Source organism: Microplitis mediator, chromosome 9 (assembly GCF_029852145.1).
Source record: "Microplitis mediator isolate UGA2020A chromosome 9, iyMicMedi2.1, whole genome shotgun sequence".
Taxonomy (NCBI): domain Eukaryota; kingdom Metazoa; phylum Arthropoda; class Insecta; order Hymenoptera; family Braconidae; genus Microplitis; species Microplitis mediator.
Genome location: NC_079977.1, coordinates 22,394,094 through 22,417,583, shown reverse-complemented (window position 1 = coordinate 22,417,583; position 23,490 = coordinate 22,394,094). Strand labels below are relative to the sequence as shown.

Sequence of the window (23,490 nt, the reverse complement as noted above, 5' to 3'; positions counted from 1 at the left end):
AAAATCTAAACAAGTTGGAATGCAATTCGTTCTCTTTTGGAACAGAGAAAAGTTTAAGCTGAGTACGATTCAGCGGGCGGATTGTTCACGGGCGACTTGGTTATTTGGATGAAGAGAAACTAAACGCGAAATAACGTTTGCAAGAAAGACCAAGAAATAATAAAAAGATAAAAGAGTCTTTTGGCGGTTTGAGAAACAATTTCAATCGTTTTTCCGTAGCTTTGTACTTTTCTAAGGTTGCCTACGCATTCCTGTCTCGTAAACTCTTTTCGGAGACTCCCAATTCGGTTATTTGTTTTAACTGCTCATTTTTGTACGGCCCATTTTACCCCACAAAGCATTTCCTCAAGAAAATTAGATATCGAAATTTGGGATTTCTTTTTTACCAACAACTTGGGGGCTAGGGATCTAAGCCAGGTCATTATTTACCGTCACGTTATGGTCACAAGACCGTCATTATCGTAGTGACATCTTACAGATGCGTTTATAAATTTTAAACACAAAAATTTTTGAACCGCCATTTTGTCGACGGACTCTGACCGAAAATTCTATGACGGTCATTTCGCATTCGGACAGAGTGATCTTTTGAGACCGTCTGATGACCGAAACTCAAAATGACGGTCATTCCGCATCACTAGCTATGGGTTGAAAAGCTTATGAGGAGATTGTGGTACTGGAAATGAGATAAAAATAAACAAGAGGTAGAAAAATAAAATATTCATGGAACGGGTATTGTTGGATGGAGGACTGTAACGTCACAGCTGAGGGAACAGAGCTTACGTCAGACAATTAATGCCATTGGTGACTTGGCACGACAATGGTTCGGACTAAGGACTGAGCTAAGGACGGATACTAGAATAATGCCAGCAGCACAACCGCATCATCATTACATTAATACGTACATGGAAATCGATAGATCTCTGCACACGTGCCGTGGCTATTGACCAACTGAATATAATGTATGACATTCACGCGCTTAACCCAAGTGGTGTGTCCATGACGACTGTCATCACCAGTTCCTACAATTTTTTTTTTCATTTTTTCACGTCAAATATGAATTTTAAAACGGATTTTTACCGTAAGATCTAAAAATTAACTCTAAAATTTTTTCACTTTTCATTTTTTTTTTTATGGGCTTTGTAATTATTTTTTTTCGACATCATGGGTGTGTTTGGAAACGGATTTTTACCGAGGAATCTAATGGTATACTCAAAAAAATAATTAGCTTTAGGTCAAAAATAGCGAAATTTGTGAAATTAATTTTTTAAGTGCGTCGGGAATATAAAAACCTTTGATGTTGGATATAAATGAAAAAAAAATATGGTTTTTAAGTAATTAGATGATAGACCAGTAGATTTAAATAAATTTAGTAAATAAGGCTGCAGGATTAGCATAACCGCGATGCGGTATACAATTAAATATAGCGCTGAGTGTACGCTGAGATGTCTATAGATATAGACGTTAGCGTATGTAGCGTATGGAATTGGTCGCAGTCTGGGAGTGAGATAAATTGGGCCGCCGGAAATTTGCATTTCCATCTGCCCGGAATAAATGGATCCTCGTTATATTACCTGCTCTCGGTCCTGTTTGCTGAAATTCTCTGCTAGGTGAGAGATCGGGGGAATGCTTTCAGCAGTAAGACTATAACACTTTAGTTCCACGCACTCAGATTTTATTAATTTGATATTTATATAATTTTTTTTCTTTCAAATTCATAACAAGAATTTCGAATTTTTTGACTTTTAGATAAAAAAATTATAAATTTATCCTTAAATACCGACGACGGGATTCGAACCCGCGACTTCAGAAGTTGGATGAATTATTAAAACTGCTGTAGGTCGGGGATAAATTGACGGATAGGAATAAAAAAAATTTTGCCAGAAAGTTCGAAATGTCTAGTTTCGAATGTAGACATTGAAAATAAAATTTATAATATTTTTTTTTATCGAAATTTTTTGAGGATGATTCCAAGTTGCAAAATTTAAAATTGGTGATTAATTTTTTGAGGTTGAGAGACGAGGGTAAAAGTAACACTGAAATTTAAATACTTGATATTATATTAAGGTTTTGTTGTCATTCCACTGGAGATGGCACCACGGGGTGCCCGGCGGGGTACTTGGACCTCACATGGTCAAAGGCCGGGCCGCGTCTTCAACTGTAGTCTGTCCTCTCTCCCTCACCCCGTCGCGACTGACAAAATTCATTTGACGTTTGCCAAGAGATGGCGTCAGCGCGTGGCGTTTTTATTTTTTTTATTTTTTTCCGATGATTTATTAGCAATTACAGGAATCCAACGGGGATACCAAGGACACAGTAAAAATGACCTATCCACAATGGGAAATACGAAAATTAACGGGCTATCGTACGAGAATCCGGTCAGCCGTGATATGGAAGCGAAAACCGTAACTGGAACTAAATTGCTATCCAGGAACACAAACTCGATCTTCATCCCCGAAGTTACTGATAAATTTTATTTTCTATCCAACCGATAAATTTTTTTTTTATAAAGGGGTAGAATAGGCCGTATCCGAATTTTTTCTATAATTATGGGGTAAAATAGGCTGCCTTAAAATTTTTTTTAAAATGTTGGCGCAAAATAGTGACGATAACTTTTTTTTTAACTTGGGGGTAAAATGGTCAGAATAAAAAAAATTTTATAAAGTTGCAGTAAAATAGAAAATAAAATTTTTTTTTTTTTTTTCAAGAGCTTAAAATAAATAGAATAAATTCTCTCACGCATACTCGTAGATAACCATTATCAGTTAGCATTCTCTAGGTACGTGGGCGTATAATCGTAAATTTGCGTGACCGTTGGTAATTTTAGCTGAGCTTTAACCTATCGAATTGCAAAAAATACATTTAGTACAATTTCACTATCGATTTCTGGTATTTGACCCAAATTTTATTATTTTTCATTACTACTATAAATACTCAAAGTGATACCCGATTTAATTTTAAATTTTCTATCACAAAAATATATGAGTATTTTTTTTAAACTTTAACTGACGTCACCTCAATATCTATCAGAGATAAGGGGGCGTTGTTTATGTTATTTAGAAAGGAAATTTAATTTCCTACAATTTAGCTCCTGAGAGAAATTATCCTTGGACCAAAGGTTTAAAAGTTACCGCCATTTTAATCATAATCCTGAAATAATTGAAATGAAAAAAAAATTAGTAAAATCTTAAAATGGCCCTAACTTTTAAACTATCGATTCTATGATATTTTTTCTCAGGACAAAAATTGTAGGCAATTAAATTTCCTTTCCAAACAACATAAACAATGTGCATTTATTTCCACTAGTTACTGCAATAACTTCACTCAAACTCACCGCAAATAAAAAAGTTTTAAAATAATTGATTTTTCCCGCAAAATAATTTAAAAATAGCCAGTTCAATTAAATAATCGGGCAATCAGCTTCGAATCAACCGTCTCAATTAAATTCAATCTGTTAAAGTAAACAATAAAGAATTTTATTGCACCAGAGAATTTACCCATTATTCAATAACGAGTTTATTTTCTCGGCTTTAAATAACGACAAACAAATATTGCAGCTTCAATAAATAGAACGTACACGATAAAATAACATTGAAAAATATTTTTATGTCAGTTATCAGATTTTCTTTTATTCCAAAGCTGCCTGGAATGGCAGAGTAAAAAAAAATTAACTTAATTTTTTTTTTTTTTTAAATACGAGGACGGGATTCGAACTCGCGACCCCAGAAGCTGAATTAATTATAAAAATTGCTGTAACTCGGGTTTAAATTGACGGATTGGGATGAAAAAAATTTTATTTAAAAGCTTGAGATGTCTGGTTTCAAAGTTTATAATGATTTAGTTTTTTAAAAAAATTTTTACTATAACAGAGGGCGGAATTTGAACTCACGGCCTCAGAAGCTAAATTGATTATCAAAATTGCTGTAAGTCGAGTTTCAGACAAACAAATAGCTTTGATTCGAGCAAATAAAATGTACATGGGAAGAATTAATAGAAATATCCTTTTATGCCAATGTCACTTCGAGAGCAATTTAAAAAAAAAAATAATGATAATCATAATAACGAAATAAATGCTCGGGAAATAAGTTGGCAAGTAATCTGTCATGGTTAAATAACTCCATGAGAATCTGCGGACTCTCTCATTCTCGACAATCAGAAGTTAAACAACAAAACATTTTCTCTGTGGTTTCGCGTGACTCGCTCCGATTGCCTTTTACAGGTCTCTTGTTCTTTTATAGTAAGATGACCATTTTTTTTAAAACTTACAGAAATAATTATCTATTTTTTTTCTCAACATAAAATTAACAATTCAAGGTCTAAAATAAATTTATTTATTTTCGAAAAATTTGTTTCTTTGAAATTTTTGGTAGAAAATAAATCGACTGGCCATATCTCGATAATTATCAGAGATAAGTGGACATCATTTATGTCATTTCGATAGGAAATTTAATTTTCTACAATTTTTGTCTTCAGTAAAATTGTCGTAAGATCAAAAGTTTAAAAGTTAGAGCAGTTTGAAGAAATTTACGAAATTAATTTTCTATTTTTATTATTTATGATGAGAAAAATGCCTGTAACTTTTTACCATTTGGGTTCACGATAATTTTTGAGAGGACCGAAATTGTAGGAAATTAAATTTCCGACAATTTTTGTCTGAAGTAAAATTGTCCTAAGACCAAAATCTTAAGAGTTAGAGCCGTTCGAAAAAAAGAAGAATGAATTTTTGATTTTTACTTAAAAAAAAAAAAATAAAAATGGCTGTAACTTTTGACCAGTTGGTCCTAGGATAATTTGTCTAAGGACCAAAATTGTGTGAAATTGAATTTCCTTTCGAAATGACATAAACAACATGAACTTATCTCCGATAGTTACCGAGTTACAGGCGTTGATAAGTTTTCTAATGAAAATAAAATAAATTAATGACTTAATTATTCAAAATTTCAAAATTAATATTAAAAATAAGTAGATAAGTTGTAAGGCTTAGGGATGAAGTAAAGTAAAGTGACGTGTACTTTCGCGAGAGCGGTTCTGACAAGCGAGAAAAAAAATAAGTAAAGGGTAAAAAAACTAGTGCTCTAGTTGCTGAGCCGCGATGTAGGAATAGGACAGGAGCAGAAGAGGAAATAGGACTGGAAGTGTTGGAGTATTGGAGTATGAGCTACTGGAACTGTTGAGAGCTAGTAGCAGCAGATGGTGCCATAGCTAGTGCGATAGCTAGTGGAACTTCTAGTCTCCTAAAGTGAGTACATCAAAAGTTGAGATTGCCAGTCGCCGGAAGCTGAGTCTTTACTTCTGTGAGACCATTAAATTCTTGGCTGCTTTTTAAATTCAACATTAACTCAACTGATTCTACACACTAGCATTATTTTTATTTATTTAAATATTTTTGTTGTCAATTTTAAAAAAACTTTTTCATAAACTTAAAAAAAAAAAAAATTGAATTTGTCCAGCAAGAAATCACAGAATCACTTGAGACAGAAAAAAGGGTTAAAGAAACTGAAGACATTACGCTCCAAAAGACCGTCTCTAAGTCTCAACTCTCAACTCTTTGAGTACAAAACCTCGAGAAAAAAAATAAAATTAACTTGGAGACGCTCATTACAAGAAAACTTTACGTCATACGCTGGCACTTGGCGGTTTTACCTCAGAATGTTCCAAGTCGATGGTACTTTTACCTCCATACCCTCATATTTATATGTATATATATGATTTACTTAATGAGTTTTCATAAATACGTAAATTCATCCGCTAGCTTTGACGTCATTTTTTTTTTTTTAACAAAAAAGAATTTTTCTTAACTTTTGACACAAGCCTGCGTCATTAAATATTTTCACTGGGATAAACAATTTTTTTTAGTGCATTTATTTACTTGCACATGAAATGTTAAAAAAACTTTTTTTTCTAACTAGATTTTTTCCAAATTTATTTTTTCGCGCTTGAAATCTGAATTAAAATAAAAAAAATATCAAGTGGCCCATCTTACCTCATATTTAAAATTTGTGTTATTTCTTGAGAGTTTGAGGTTAGACGGGGAAAATAAAATTTTTTTGGTAGAGGTTTTACGCAGGTTGAAGATGGCGCAATACTTTGATGAATTGAATTCGATGAAAAAAATCTGAGGTTTGTTTTAATGGAATTTTTGGTGATGGATTTGATGTGGGAACGCGAGAGAAACTTGTCGATGGTGTGGGAGACAATGAAATTTAAAATGACAATTGTTTGAGGACCCGCTTAAGTTGTAGCTGGCGCTGGTGAAGGTTTTTTGTAATGGCGGGAATTTATTTGAATTTGAATTCGAGTTTAAATTTTGTTTATTAGTTGAGATGGTAACGATTATTAATTAATTTTATTGGACTTGGGGGTAAAATGGGACATTAAAAAAATATAAAAAAATTCTAATTAATTATTATTAATTAAATTTTTTTTTATCTTCGGGGAAAAAAAATAAAAATGGCCGATTTTAGCCAAAATTGATAAAAATTTTTATTAATGAGTCTTTAGAAGAATTAATTATTAATTAATAAGCCTAAAATTTATGATTAATTATTATTAATTGATTTTTCTATCACTGTGGTAAAATGGGCTGTGTAAAAAAAATAAAAAATGGCCAATTTTAGTAAAAATTGTTAAAAAAAAGTGAATGAATGAACTTTTGATTAAAAAAAGTTGATTAAAAGTAATAAATAACAAAATATCAGACTATTTACACCTGTCTCAAAAATATTCAAGCGGCAGGCTCCTCGTTATCGCGATTTTATTTTTATCAAGTTAATTTTTTTTTATTGCGGAATATATATATTCACGTCACGAGACGACGATTCGGCCTTTTTGTAGCCTTCATAAACCCGGATCCACCCTCGGATGTGCGCCGGTGATGCCAACGAAATCCAACGCAGCAAGGGGGACACCCCACGTTACTACGATTTCTCCTCGCTTGGGACGAATTTCGTAATTAAATTGGGATCCTACGGACGAAAGAGCCTCTGTAAATGAGCGCCCATTCCCTCCTATATATTTCTATACTCAGCTGTCATTTTTTTTCTGATCGACAGTCAACCAGTCAGCAATTTTTTTTTTTAACAAAAAAAAAAAAGAAAAAAAAACTTTACGCAAAATTAAATTAATACTTTTATGAAATTCAAATGGCCCCAGCTCGTAAATTATCGATCCTACGGCTTTTTACAATGATACCATAATTGTAGATAATTAAATTACCTTTTCAATGAGCTAATGAAATATATATTTATCTTATATATTTCTAGATATACGTGCAGTTACAGTTTAAAGTTCAGTTTTACGAAATCTGAATCGTTTATTTAATTGACAATTGGCCAGTAATTACTTGGAATAAATAAACTTCGCAAATAGTCAGTAGAAAGGATATTAAATTTCCTTTCCAATAATTACCAACTTAATCGATTTATTCCAATTAATCACTTTCCAATTGTCGATTGAATAAACAATTGAGATTTTCAAAAAATATAATTTTTACTTAAACTCCATGTATGTATAGAAATATGTAAAATAAATATATAACTCATCAAGTCATTGGAAAGAGTATTGAATTTCCTTTCCAATAATCACCAACTTAATCGATTTATTCCAATTAATCACTTTCCAATTGTCGATTGAATAAACAATTGAGATTTTCAAAAACTATAATTTTTACTTAAACTTCATATATGTATAGAAATATATAAAATAAATATATAACTCATCAAGTCATTGAAAAGAGTGTTGAATTTCCTTTCCAATAATCACCAACTTAATCGATTTATTCCAATTAATCACTTTCCAATTGTCGATTGAATAAACAATTGAGATTTTCAAAAAATATAATTTTTGCTTAAACTTCATATATGTATAAAAATATATAAAATAAATATATAACTCATCAAGTCATTGAAAAGAGTGTTGAATTTCCTTTCCAATAATCACCAACTTAATCGATTTATTCCAATTAATCACTTTCCAATTGTCGATTGAATAAACAATTGAGATTTTCAAAAAATATAATTTTTGCTTAAACTTCATATATGTATAAAAATATATAAAATAAATATATAACTCATCAAGTCATTGCAAAGAGTATTGAATTTCCTTTCCAATAATTACCAACTTAATCGATTTATTCAAATTAATCACTTTCCAATTGTCGATTGAATAAACAATTGAGATTTTCAAAAAATATAATTTTTACTTAAACTTCATATATGTATAGAAATATATAAAATAAATATATAACTCATCAAGTCATTGGAAAGAGTATTGAATTTCCTTTCCAATAATCACCAACTTAATCGATTTATTTCAATTAATCACATTCCAATTGTCGATTGAATAAACAATTGAGATTTTTATAAAATATAATTGCTACTTTGACTTGACATATATCTAGAAATATTTGAGATAAATATATGTTTAAGTAGGTCATTGGAAAGGGTATTTAATTACCTACAATTTAGGTATTTGTATAAAACCGTAGGATTAAAAGTTTATAAGCTACAGGCATTTAAACTTTAAAAAGTGTTTAGCGGAACGAAAAAAACTGTTATTTAAATAAAATGTTTTTAATAATTGATTATTAAATTAATAATTAAAAATGTTGAATTAGTACACATGGATGAATTTTAACAGAGTTTACACTGGACAGCTCGTAATTGTGTTGGTGTATATTTTAGCAATCAGCATGACAACGAAAACTACGCAAGCATACTCTATGCTAATTTCATGGATTATATCTATCACTTGTCGTTTACACATTTCATTTATGTTTTAATTTATTCATTTTTATTTTTTAATAAAATGTTCAACATTTTACCACTGTACCAACGAGTGTAACTTTATTTGGGAAATTCTGCATTTGTTTAAATTTTAAATGTTAAATTGAAAGTAAATTTTGGAAAATTGGCTGACCAATTAGACCAAAAAAAAATAATTCAACCCTACGGCTTTATTTACTCGCTAACAAAACCTATAACCCATAAAAATAAAAATAAAATACGGGATTTATGTTTGGAAAAGGTGTTTTATCAGACAGGAATTATCAAAACATCCAGCTCTTGGATCCTTGCTCAGTGAGCTCGTGTCAGAGCCATACTCGATACCATCACCAATTATTACTCCGGGTTCGAGAACGACTCGAGAAGACCTTAACTTACATTAGACTTAAACTGGTTCTCATTCTCTCGCACGAGCCTGTCAATTACCTCCAGTCCCAAAGACTTCAATCCCGACCCTCAATTCCGCGGGACGAAGGACGCGGGGCACGAAATTATCCCGACTGGACAACCGTGACTAACTTTTAACTTTTATATATTTTTTTGTCATTTTTTATTCACTCTAGACACTCAGATCCTTAAGGTGAGATTAAAACCTAGACATTTATGATATAATTCAGAGTATATTTATTTATAAAAACGAGATTTTTATCAAGAGACAATAAAATTTCAGTCGGATTTATTTATTCGAATGAATCATAAGTGATCAGAGTTAAGTCGGCTTTGTATTTTTTTTTTTATTTGAATACTTGATTCTAAAATATGTAAATATATATTGGTTTCGATATGAATTGAGAAGAATAGATCTAGATCTGGGTCTGATTTATTTTATAATCTACTAGCGGTCTGTGAGTTGGAAATTTATTTGTTGGGATAGATCGACATTCTACTGAGATATTTTAGACATTTTTAGGGACTTATTTTTAAGAAAAAAAAAAAATTGGGGTCAATTTTTTATCTAAATATCGATTTTAAAACTTCGGTACATCGATTTTTAAATTTGATTAATTGACTATGAAATTGATTTGGAAATTTCAATGTATCGATATTTGAGCTTCAATTAATCGACTAAACTACCGATTTGTAAATTTCGATACATCGATTTTTGAACTTCGATTGATCGATTTTAAAACTTCGACTTATCGACTAGAAAATCGATTTGGAAATTTCAATATATATCGATATTTGAGCTTCAATTAATCGACTATACTACCGATTTATAAATTTCGATACATCGATCTTTGAACTTCGATTGATCGATTTTAAAACTTCGACTTATCGACTCGGAAATTCATTTGGAAATTTCAAGGTATCGACAATTGAGCTTCAATTAATCGACTATACTACCGATTTTTAAATTTCGATAAATCGATTTTTGAACTTCGATTACTCGATTTTAAAACTTCGACTTACCGACTATGATATCGACTTTCAATATCGATTTTAAAATTCATATTCAGTACATCGATTAATAAATTTAATTCATCGATTTCGAAAGTTCGATTAATCGATTCAGATATCAATTTATGAATTAAAAATGAAAAAAAAAAAAATAATTTCTTATAAAATTAGAAGATTAATTGATAGCCAATAGATAAGGGTACAAAATCCTCAGTGGTTTAGGTTTCAACAAAATCTAAAATCCACAATCTATAAGTACACGAGTAATAGTCGTAGTAGGTATTACCCATATAAAGGATGTGACTTTATACGAGCGATAAGCCTCCGCACTCGTACTAATTGAAACGGGCTATCTTCTATCGTGAGTGTCCACTCACATCCATTTAATTCACTAGAATCTCTACGATCGTTATATTAATAAAACTCAGTTCTTCTTACCCAAAAAAAAAATTCTACAAACTATTAGTTTTTTTTACACAGTATTTAAGACTTTGACAATAAAATAAAAAAGAATTCGTGAATCGTAACGGAAAAAGTTTCCAACAGATATATAAGTAATTACTTGTAAAACTTGACTTTTTTTTCCAATCTGTTGAATCAGTACTGGGTAAATTATTGCTAATAGATTCTCCAGCTCAATCGAAATAGATTTTTTTTAAGCTGAAAAAAGTTTGACATTTACCTCGAATCTTTCGTTTATTTTTAAACTTTTCTGCTGAATACAACAAAGAAAACTTGCTCAACTTTAAATGAAACCATAAAGTGTATTTTCTATCATTTCTAATTCTAACGAAAAATTACTTTTTTTTTTTACACTCTTGATAAAAATGAAAAGCATCTCTATTACTGAGTTCCTGACCTAATTCCCTCTAGTTTGAGTACCCACAACACTATATTTACTCCAAAAAATAAATTACCAACTATTACGTCAAATTAATATATGCACTGACCATCTTACCCAAATATAGGCTTGTGGGTACTCTTTTAACGTGTAATCGTCTCGACTACTTATTTGTGACATTCATTTATACAAAATATATTTTTACACGGCCCATCTTACCCCTTTTATTCTCTGATGTATTTATAAATGATGGAAAATAACTGTATAATTTTATTTGTTACAGGTGAGTTAATAAATTGGGAATCCTTTGAATTATTTTCTTCAGTTGGTGAGTGACAGCTGTCAGAAATAATTCATTTTTATGCTCTAGTTAATTCATTTAATTTTTATTCTGACAATAATTGATATGATCAAACATTTGCTGTATTTGATTAATAAAAAAAAAATTTATTTAATCATCACAAAAATATGTACAAATATTTTATAATAATAATTATTTTGAATTAATCGAGTGTACGGAGCGCAAAAATTTGCTTATTTTTACCAAAATATTAACAAGAAGCATTTTAAAAAATCTCTTAACAATGCGAATGCGTCTGCGTATCTCTCGACGACGAATCTCGTACATTTTAACAACCAATTCGGCGATAAAACAAAGCAAAGAAAAAAGTAGACCAGAGCTTAACAAAACAATCGCAAACACGATGTCCCAAAATTCAATCGGCCGATAATAATTATTTTCCATGATAACCTCTTTCATAATTCGAAGTTTTTTACTCGATTTAATTGTTGTTTTTTTAACAGTGTTCAAAAAAATTCCAGATTGCACGACTCTCATGACAACCGCATTTATTCGGGATTTAAGACGCCAATTTTTTCTTATTAGCAGACCACTAAACCCGCTAAAGAAATTTGTTTTAGTCTGATGAAGATTATATTCGATAATTAGGAATTTCAATGACGAAAATGTTCCCACGCAAGCAACAGACGTGTCCTTTATGCTATCGAAATTACACTCGTCAATTCCAAAAATTGTTTTGTTTAGTAATTCATCAATTACATAATTTTTCGAGCCGATATCTGCGTAAATTTTTGTGTATCGCGGATCCTTCAGGTCTTCTAAAGTCTCAACATTTTTTCTGTACTCGGGTTTTGTCAAAAATGCCGCGAGGTGGCCAGAAAATGTCGCCTGTATTATCAAAAAATATAAAAATATAACGGAAAAAAATATTCGCATCTTTGCTTTGTCCATTCGGGTGTAAATCGAATTGTTTATCAAAAGTCTCAAGCACTCAAAAATCGAAAATGATAATTTTGAGTTATTTCTTTTTGAATTTGATAAATAAATAACGACAAATACCATCAACAGAATAATTGTTGTTGCGATAATTGTCAACCAGCCGTAAAAATTGAACATTTTTTCTAAAGGCGTCGAAAATCCTCGATTATGGGTTACTATGATATCACTAAAAAATTGGATGGGACTAGATGTCTCGAAATAATTAAATAATTTCTCACCGATCATTCGTGAAGGACATAGTTTTAGATCTAAAGATTTATCGATCGATTTATTTATTAATAATTGAGAGTCTATTCCAACTGAATATGACCTGACATTCGTTTTTAGGTTAATAGAAACTTTTAATGAACCGATCATTGAATCCACCCAAAATTTAACCATCTGTGGTAAGAATTTAACTGTGTTTTTCCTTTGTTGAGTTATTAAATAATTTGATTCGAAAAAAGGTGATAAGGAGATGGGAATATTTTGAATGCCGTTTATTTGGTAATTTTCGAGGTACTGCGTCCTGTCGAATAGAACATTTGAGCAGATGCCTGTAAATTTTTAGTGAATTTTAATTATTTTTCAATTTTTTTCTTTCTGTAGGTCAGAAGTTTTAAATTTGGCGCCCGTTATTGTAGTAAATTCGCTGTAGTCTTTAGATTTTTTATGATAGGTCAAAAAGTTGCTGACCAATTTTGTGAGAAATTGTAAAGGCTACAAAAATGGTCAAATAAAAAATTTTTATAAGATTTAAATTTTGTAAGTTATCAGCCTTTTATTGGCAGTCCGAAATTTTTAGTTTTAGAGCTATGATTTTAATATGGCTGTAACTTTTTAGCTGTTGGTTTTATTGAAATTTTTTATCAGACTTTTTTTGTAGCCTATTAAATTTCCTATAAAATTTGTAAACAAACTTTTTCATTTAAATGACAACTGTAGCCGCTAGAGCGATTTTATAAGTGACGCCCAATTTAAATGGCGCCCAGTCTTTCAGATAATTTCTTTAATTCACACAAACTACTGGCCTACAAAAACCGTAAATCAAAAATTAGATATCAAATGATTCTTACCATTCCGAATTTTCGAAAGGTGCCCAAAATAAATCGTCTTATTGTTATTCTTTTTATATTTCGACCAGAATGCCGGCGCGTAATCATTGAACGGATTGTACGTAAACAATTTAAGTGAATTTTTCGATTCAAAACAAATCACAACTTGTGAAGCTTCGCTGGTATTCCAAAAATAATCGAAAATATTCATCATGTTGTCGTACAACAAATCATTTTTCTTAACCACGACAAAAACTGTATTTATATTCATGAGTGGACTAGACAATTGGCTGATGTAATTACTGTCCAATGAATTAATATAAATAATTAATAAATCATTAGAATTTTCTGGTAATTGTCCACTTGAATTTTTGAACACCAAAATTTTTTTTCCAAAATTTTCAGTCAAATCTCTGATTAAGTCTCCGTCAAAATCACCAGCAAAACTAATTGTTTCAAATTTCGGGCACTCGGTCAGTAAATTTCCCTTAAAAAATAAAAATCGGCACCTCAGTTATGAAAATCAACGCTACTTTTCTCGTCATCTAACCAATGAATTATGAGAAAAATTTATTTCTACTCTCAGCAAACTGTTAGAACTGAAGACTGCTTAAAGTAAACTCTAAATTTATATCAAAAACAAAATGGCGACAAAAGTAAATAAAACTCACAAGTTTGCTGATTGTCTAAATAACTTTTTAAAAGGAACCGGAAGTAAATATGGTTAGATTCCAAGAAACGTAGAAAAAATTGTTGGTTAATTTCTTCGAAAAATTTGATTTTAATAATTACCATCATTTTATTAAACAAAATCACTGCACTGTTATCAAATAAATGAATTTTTCCATGGATAGAAATGAAATAAATTGAGAAAAAAATTATTTTCATGACTCTGTTCATGATTTTTTATACTGCGTACTGAAGCGACTGAAGTCAAATGTGTTCTAGCAGTCACGAGTATTTGCGTTACGTCAATTAAACGACAAATTTGTTGATTTACTATTAAAATGTCCTCTATCTCATATTTATATATACGAAGTATATGTAAGTTTTAGTTGATTTTCATAATAGGCATCAATATAAAGCATAATATTGATTTTATTCCACAATATTGAGGATAAACATAAAAAATCGGTAACATTAGGAACCGTTTTGTTTTTCAAGCAACGATAGCTTAATAACTAGTGCAAACAAATAGACGTTGTGTATGTGATTTGGAAAGGAAATTTGATTTCCTATAATTTTGGTCCTCACAAAAATTAGGCCAGAGCTGATACTTTAAGAGCTACAGTCACTTGAATAAATTAAAATCGAAATTTCGATATTTTTAACTTCGTAATTTTATATTGTAAAATTATATCGTCGGTTATTAAATATACATGCAGATTAATGGAAATCTCGAAATATATAGAGATTATTTTTGACATAAACTCGATATATCAACCGCTGAAGATTTCATGAAAATTTACTAGGGTCAAAAATAAAAATAAAATGAATTTTTAAATTTTCGATATTCGGTTGGTATTGGATTAAAATTAAAATAGATAGTAATGTAAAAATATATATGTATATATATATATATATATATATATATATATATATATATAAAAGTTTTTGCAATCAGTTCGTTTGATTCGTTCTTGGGCACGACCTTCTGTTACAGCTACGACACTATTTCCTTTTACTTGTTTCTATCAAGTCTCGAGTAAATTCTAAGACGATCGTAAAGTTTCGAGACACCCCGATACCCTTGTCTGTTTCTACTGGGCAACTTTTTACAGGAAAATCGGAAAAAGTTTTTTTAAATTATCGTTTAAAGGCTTTCGACTTTAAGAAGTCTGTTATCCTGATTTTTTTTATTTATTTATTATTTTTTATTAATTAATTTTTCCTGATATTTAAGTTATAAATTTGAAAACTGTACATTTCACGGATTAAATTGAATTTTGTTAAAATGAAATCCGACGATTTGAATCAGAGTTACAGCAATTTTAAGTCTGAACTCAACTCCTGAGGTCGCAGGTTCGAATCCCGGTCTCTGCTTTTTTCGAAAAAATGAAAAAAAAAAAATGGCTCTGCATGAAAAAATTAAATCAGTGACTTCACTTTATACTCAATAAATTTTTAATGGAGCCATCGAAACTGGAACGTAATTTTTCGATAAAAAAATGTCGCAAATGGGAGTCGACCCATTTCGGTTTAAATTGACAGATTGAAATAAAAAAAAATTTTAAAAATAAAAAAAAATCAAGAATTTATTGACTTTTTAATTATTTAGACAATGAATTGAAATGGATAAAAACTAAAAATATGAATTAGCAATGAAAATAACAGAGAAGTAAAAGGAAAAAAAAAAGAAAAGGTTGAGATTGGGATTTGGTGTCGAGACAGATTGTAAAGTGCACGTCACACCCACATTTCATTCCTACGTCTTGATCGATCTTCACCTCAGTATTCAAAAGCCCTTGTGCTTAACATCCGAGCACACACTGACGAAAAAGCTTTTTTATTCTATCCACTCCCATCGGATCTTATTCCGTTTCTTTTATTTTTTTTTCCCGCATCGGGTTTTAGCCGACTCCGACTTGGATCCCACCCATCCTTTACCCGTACCGATAAGGCAGCATCATTGCGACTGATTGTAAAAGGGATGGCGTGTCCCTTTTATCCTTCCCACCCTCTTCTCATACTCGTCTTCATTTCGTCTGATAAAAAAAATTCTTTTTCAAGTCCTATCAAACGAACCACCTTTGTTACTTCCGGCTCTGGATAAAATTTTGCTGAATTGATAAAAGGGTGTACCGGCTAAAATTTATCTAATGGGATCAATATCAATCATTAAACTAAAAGTAATTACTTTAAAAAACTCATAAACTCATCAGCTAACACACATTCCACGTTTGCCTTTTACTTTGGGAATGTCAGTTAACATTATCGTATAATTTAAAAAAAACGTTTTTCAAAGCTCAAGAACTCTACTTTCAAACCATTGCAATTCCGAACTGGAAAACAAATTTTTTTTCGCGCCAACTTTTGAAAAATTCATCTCAGGGTCATTTTGTCAGTTTTCGGGATCTGAATTTGGCGCCCAATTTTTGGAATAAGAGAAATTTTTTTTTTTACTTTCATGTGCTCGCGTTATTACAGAAGACTTTTCGATAAAAGCTCAAGGAGCTCGAAAAAACACCGGGAAGTTTTGGGCTGGCCCACAGGGTCTGATAGACAAATTTTCCAGTTACTTTAGTGCCCCATTTTACCCCGGGGATGCAAATAAATGAATGACACTTTCTGGGGCCTTAATCTAGGGCCCAAAGATGTAGGAAAAAAATAAATAGACTGATTTTGTTAAAAATAACCAGAGGTAGGGTGTCTCCAAATGGCGACCGAATGCACCAATTTCGAATTTTTTCGTTTAAAATAAATAAATAAATAAATTCAAATTATTATTGGAATTATCTATTTGAACCAAGCTCTAGAGTATAAAAAAAAAATTCTGTTAACTCACAAAGTCTCCAATTTGCAAATTCGCATCTGCAGATCCCGGATTTTTATAAAACCACTAGTCATATAACTATCGTCTAATTCTGTGGATCAGTCAGTTCTTTTCAGTCCTCCCCCTGCTGCCCTCTCTTCTCTCACCCTCTCTCTCTCTTATTCCCCAGCTTCTTACCATTTTTATCCATCCCCTATTACGTCAGATATTGAACTGAATGAGCCCTCTTTCTTTTACTTTTCCTTCACTCGTCATTTATTTATTTCAACTTTTATTTTTAAAACCTCCTCCGCTCGCAAGTATAGCGAACTAGGAAACAATAGTTTTGATATTTTTAAAAATGAACTGAAAAATTGATTTGAATTTTTTTTTCAAGAGTTTTCTAAATTCATTCGCTTGACGTAGATTTTATTTTCTCTTTTACGTTACTCCGCTGATAAAACATGCATACAAAATGTCAATACTGAGTAGGTGAAATTATAAATCCGTATGCTACGTCAGAATTCAAAGATCGGAATCTTTAAATGTTTTTGAAACCATGTCGCTGTCGAAATTTTCAAGGAAAATTTATTTCCAGGTTATTTTGATTTTATTTTTAAAAATTAATATCAAAAAATTGTTATTCTAAGATTCGTTTGTATAAATTATTAAACTACATATCTGAAGCATAAAAACAAAATTTTTTTCATTCCAATCCATCAATTCAAATCCGAGTTACAAGAGTATTAATATTCAAACCAACTTCTGAGGTCCCCGGTTCGAATCCCGTCCATTGCATTTTCTAAAAATGGTTTTTTTTCACTCATTTTAATTTTTTTTTTCATTTCAAAAATTTATCGAGCGCTAATTGGAGATAATATATAAAAAATAATCTGTAAGGAACTAAAAGAAATATATTTTTTTAGAATAAAAAAAAAAAAAGTTAAGGCTTCTATCCATCAATTTTCTGCTATAAGTCATTAGAATGACAAAATAAAAACTGACGAGTCATCAAATTTCGACAGAGTTCCTCTTAAAAATTTAAATACAAACCCACAGTATAAATAAATATTTTTATATAGAAAAAAAAAAAATAGAATTTAATTGAGTGAGCAAAGAAAAAAACGAATTGACCAGGACGCGAGTAGAATAAAAAGGTTATTATACAAGAAGTATAATAATATAACAAGCTATTGGAATTTGTTTTATCTCGGGACATGTTTGGTGTGGGCACCTCGCACCTGAGAGCCAGCAAGCGATTATGTCAGTCCCAGATCCCAGAGTAACCTCGTGTTATTTTATCTGATGGCGCGTCTTAACAACTGAGGTCTTTTTTTTTCCTTCATGGTTCTATTGAGTTTTTATTTTTTTTTCGTTTTGGGTCTTATTAAACTGGGTGTCACGACGCTCGCTGGACTGTCACGATTAATGGATCGAATTGCAAGAACCAATTAAGGATTACGGGTAAAGAAACGGGTGGTCAGGATGCTGATTATCGGAAATGCAATCGTCAACAAATGCTCGTTTGATACTTTTATTAATTTATATTGGAGCTTAAACTGTCTAGTTTATGATCCTTTTATGTTTCGCCGATCTCAGAGGCGCAAAAAATTTTTTTTTATTTTTGCCTATTTTTGAAAAAAAAAATCAATTTTTCTTTCGACTAAAGGTTTGCAAAAAAATTTTTACACAAATAAAGCCCACAGGGTCTGAAAGTAGGCATTTCAAGCTTCAATTAAAGTTTTTTTTCATCTCAATCGTTAAATTCAAACCCAAATTACAGCAAATTTAAGCCTATTGTGAAGTTTTTCGAAATTTTGTCCATGTCCAACTTCAATTTGAAGTTGGTTCAGTAATTTTTCTGTGCGAATTATTCTATTGAATAAATTTGTGGAAAAAATTGTATCGTAAGAATTCATGAAAATTTTATTTTTATTTTCGAAAGCATTTTTTTCCAAATTTTTTCCATGTCCAACTTCAATTTGAAGTTTGCTCAGTAATTTTTCTATGCTAATTATTCTATCGAATAAATGCATGGAAAAAATTATATCGTAAGAATTCATGAAAATTTTATTTTTATTTTCAAAAGCATTTTTTTCCAAATTTTTTCCATGACCAACTTGAATTTGAAGTTTTCTCAGTAATTATTCTATTGAATAAATGCATGGAAAAAATTGTATTGTTAGATCTTACAAAAATTTTCATGTAAAACAATTTTTCTATGGAAAAGTTTTTATAAAATTTGGCTCAGATTAAATCGCGCGGAAAAAATGCATGGGAAAATTAAAAAAAAAAAACATAGCTCATTTTTTCTATACTTGAATAGAAGATGAAAGTCAATTTTGAACTTTTACCATGATAAAATTTCATGGTAAAAATTTCTGAAAAAATGAATTTTTTTATTTTTCACAGATGGATCAAAATTTAATAAATGATATTGTGGATTTCTGGCGCCCAATCAGTCATTTGAGCTCATAAAGTTAAACAAGCCCTCTCAGAAACTCTTAATCCCGTATCCATCCATCTAATTCTTGAGCATAATACTTTTAGTATCGGGGGTTGCGTAATGCCGATTGTCGGGTTCGGGTAGCGAGTACGTAGTCTAGAGCCAAGGGACAGAACGTCAGCCGGTGATAGACGACAGAATAAAATTCGTCTATATCTACAGCCTATTCAGCTCCATACCCCTATTCTACAAACTCCAGTATAGTAGAGACAGAAACAGAAGAATTATTATTATAGAGACGGCGCAACTCGTAATAGTGACCCGCGCATGCGCGCGTGGGAGTCGAACGTTGACTCGGGTCGAACGAGGAACTAAATCCAGCCCGCAGTGCACTCTCTGCTGTCTTATTGCCAGCAATACTCCAACTATTTTCAAGGATTATTTACTTTTATCACTAGGGAATCAGTTTCGATAAAAAATTTATTTATTTTCACCCCCGAATGAACTAACCTCGAAAACTGGTGCTAGTGTCAGTGGAGAAAACTGTGATTTTTTTTGCTCATCTTAAGCATTATTATTATTATCATTTTTTTTTTTTTAAATTATTTAATTAAATGAAATGGTGATTGAATTGTGCTAATGGTTTCACGTGCAATGATAATTGTTAAGATTTTTTTTGAGGATCAATGTACCAAGCAGGTAATTATCCGCCGGTTTTGTATATACGATTTGTTTATTTGGTGGGAGGGGAAGAGGGAGGATTTTTTTTTTAAAGATATTTTGTCTCGTGCGGACCCGCCCCAAACTAAAGCGCACTCGTTTTTTTCGGTCTCTGTCAGTCTAATCTATTTTACGTTCACTTTGGAAACACCCCGCTGCGCCCTCTCAATTTCGTTTGTCATTAAAATTTTTTTTTATAAGATAATTTAAGAACTTCATTCATGCATTTTTTTTCATGAAAATTTTTTCCATGAAAATTTCATCTAAGAAGTTATCTATGCAGATTTTCTTAATATATGTAACAATTTTTTGTGAAAATTAGCTATGAGTCGGAGAAAAATTTCCCATACAAATTTTCAGTTGGCGGCTAATTTTTTTCCATGTGAATTTTCCCGTAGAAAACTGCGCGGATAAAATTTCATTCATCGAATCGTAAATTTATAAGTTTATTCATGACAATACTGCGGAAAATTTTTCTAGTCGGCGGCGTGAAAAAATTTCATGGTTAAATTTCACGGAAAAATATATATAATAAAATTCAGGCGCGAATTTTGAATTTTTGTCATGGAAAAAATTCCATGGAAAAAATTTCCAGAATTTTTTTAAATTTGTCGCTTCCGTACAAAGAAATTTGTTTAATTATCACAGTATAGTTTTTCACAAAATTTTCATGGAAAAAATTGAAAAAAAAAAAAAATGAAAAACTTTTTATCATAAAAAAGTAAAAAAAAGTCTTTCACCCTAAATAAACTTTCCTCGTTCTCGTTTTCTCTCGTCCGGGCAAAGCCTTATCGATTCGCAAGCACAGATTGGAACTCAAGCGGACCCAACCAAACGTCTAGTCTAGTCTCTACTAGTAACCATCAACTATATATCCGACTCATAGGGATCAGACGTCAATAATAACGAGCAACTATTTCAAAACTTCATTTTCACTCCAATTTGAAATATCAAATTTTTTATATTTCCCTCCATAACAAAGAAACTTTCGACGCCTACATATTTTTAGTCCAAGGTTACGGTCCTAAATTGTCCCGCATTAAATATATTTATTAAGGCCTTTATTATTTCGAGGTATTTCTGTCAACGCGGTGAATTTAAAACACTTACGTGACTAAAATCCCAATGGGGATTAAATTTTTATTATCATTCTTTTTTAAATTCAAATAAAAATGATAATTTTGTAATATGTCATAATTGACGGATTAATATTTGAATATCTACTGAAATATGCAGATGGAAAATAATCAAACAATGACTGCGGCACGTGTGCTTATAACTCCTCGAGAGAGGATATTGCAAATAAATGACATCTGCCGGTAGCATTTTAATGAAAACACGATTAGAGATCTTCTCTATTACTATTTTTCTTCCCGCCTTTTTTTTTAACTAAAATTTTCATAGATTTATTATCAGTCATTACTCCAGAATTGAAAAAAAATTGATTAACGATGATTAATGGCCATTAATCCACATTAATTACTATTACCCGTATGAAAAAACCATACTGTCGATAATATATAAAAAAATATATGGTAAATAACTGAACATATATGGCGGCAAAATTATTAATATTGATTAATATATGATTTATCATATATAATAATTTTGACGTTTAATATTATAATAATCCATATTATTTATAATATATGTGATTATATACATGTGATATTGTATCAAAAATTATATGTCCGCTTTATATATTAATTTATAACGTAAAATATATGTTTCATCTTATAAATTAATTTATAATTTCAATACTATTATAATCCATATAATTTATAATATATGGGGCATTCCACGCCAAATCGACCACTTTTGACCCCGACCCCTTTCGATTTGGCTGAAAATTTTTTTTCCTTTTATACCCCATTAAAATCATTTTTCAGAAAATTTTCAAATTTTTTTACCCAACCCAAAAAAAGTTATGAGTTTTTCAAAAATAAGGCTTTTATTTTATCCAATAGCTATAACTTCTTCAAGAATTGACTAATCGGGACGTTTTTTTTCTTAAAATTTTTGTCATTGAATGTACTTTTCAAAAAAAAATACAAAAAAATTTTATGATGATAAACTCTATGAAATTTTCAGTTTTTTTGAAAAAAACCGTGATTTTCTTAAAGTTCGTCATTTTTTATTTTTTTTTTTATTTTCTCAAAAAAAACTTCATTTAATGCTGCAATTTATCCCGCCAATCCTAGAGTGGGCCGACTATTCCTTCTATTTTTTTTTATCAATTGAAAAAAAAATTTTTGCCCAGTTGGGCTTATTTTGCTAAACATCAGTCTGGAAATTTTTGAGGATTTATAGATGACATCCGGCTTTGAATAATTGAGACGAAAAAATTCATTGATAGGGGTATCCTTAAAAAAATTTGGATTTTTTTCAAAAAAGTCAAAAAAAAATTGGAACAAGACACAGGCTTTTGAAATAGCGATGGACGTTAGATTTTTTTTTCGACAGGCATGGAATGCCCGATATGTAATTGTATACATATGGTATTACATATCAAATTATATTCTCGTTTTATATATAAACTTATAATTTCAATATTATAATAATTTTGATATTATTATACATAAATAATTTAAAAAATACACTCATACCAAAAATTAAAGGAACAAAAAAATTTTAGAAATTTTTTAGTGATTTTTGCAAGACTGTAACTTCATGAAAAATAATCGTATTGAGATTTAAAAAAAAGCATTTTATAGCTTGAAATCTCTAGTTTTATATTTGTGCAAATATATATAAACATATATCTATATAAATATATATTTACATACATTTATACAAATATATGTGAACATATATTTGTATAATTATATATTTACATGTATAAATCTTATATGTCAGTCATATAATTAAATCATATATCCTATCATATAACTTAGAGTATAGTATAAAATATTAGAAGCAATACTTATAAGTTAGCATGTAAAAAAAATATATGACCGATATATATGTTGCAAATTATAAAATCATATAATATTTCGGCAAAATTTTGTATATGGCTCCATATATGACTTCTTATAATTCCATATAATTTATCATATATTTCGAATTATACTGAAGCTCATATATTGCTTTTTCATACGGGCAATAATAATTGTTACTTGAAGTATGGGGTAAAATGGACTATGAAATTTACAATCCCTGTAAATATTTAAGTAAAAATAATAGTAAAGTCTAAAAAAAATGTTTGACGTACGAAAGTCTTTTGAAAGCACGTGCCGTTACTAAAATAGTTTGAGCTAAATAATTACACATGTGTTACACGTTACATGTGGGGTGTATGAAAAGAATGTCACTACAAGGGTGGTCTAAAAAAAATATTAATATTTACTGAAGGTATTGATATTTGAATGAATAATAAATATCGTGTGTAAATTAAAGGTCGAGAAAAATTACGATGGACCCGATGCGCAGAAAATAATTATTGGCCTAAGGGGACCGTCGTGCCCCGTCTCCCCTATTGAGCTCGAGTTGGCTTGACATA

General features: G+C 30.4%; 1 protein-coding gene across 5 annotated transcripts in view; it reads left to right on the top strand.

The window, feature by feature from the left end:
- The window catches only part of LOC130674684 (teneurin-m), a 247,571-nt gene that overhangs the window by 127,262 nt on the left and 96,819 nt on the right, over nt 1-23,490 (top strand). Inside the window, exon 1 of one of the 5 annotated variants that reach the window (XM_057480090.1) lies at nt 19,626-19,970. The exons of the other annotated variants lie outside the window; for them this stretch is intronic. Coding sequence (XP_057336073.1) covers nt 19,958-19,970 — 13 coding nt within the window. The 5' untranslated portion in view covers nt 19,626-19,957. Of the gene's footprint in view, nt 1-19,625; nt 19,971-23,490 lie in introns of those variants that run through there. 5 annotated transcript variants of the gene reach the window in all.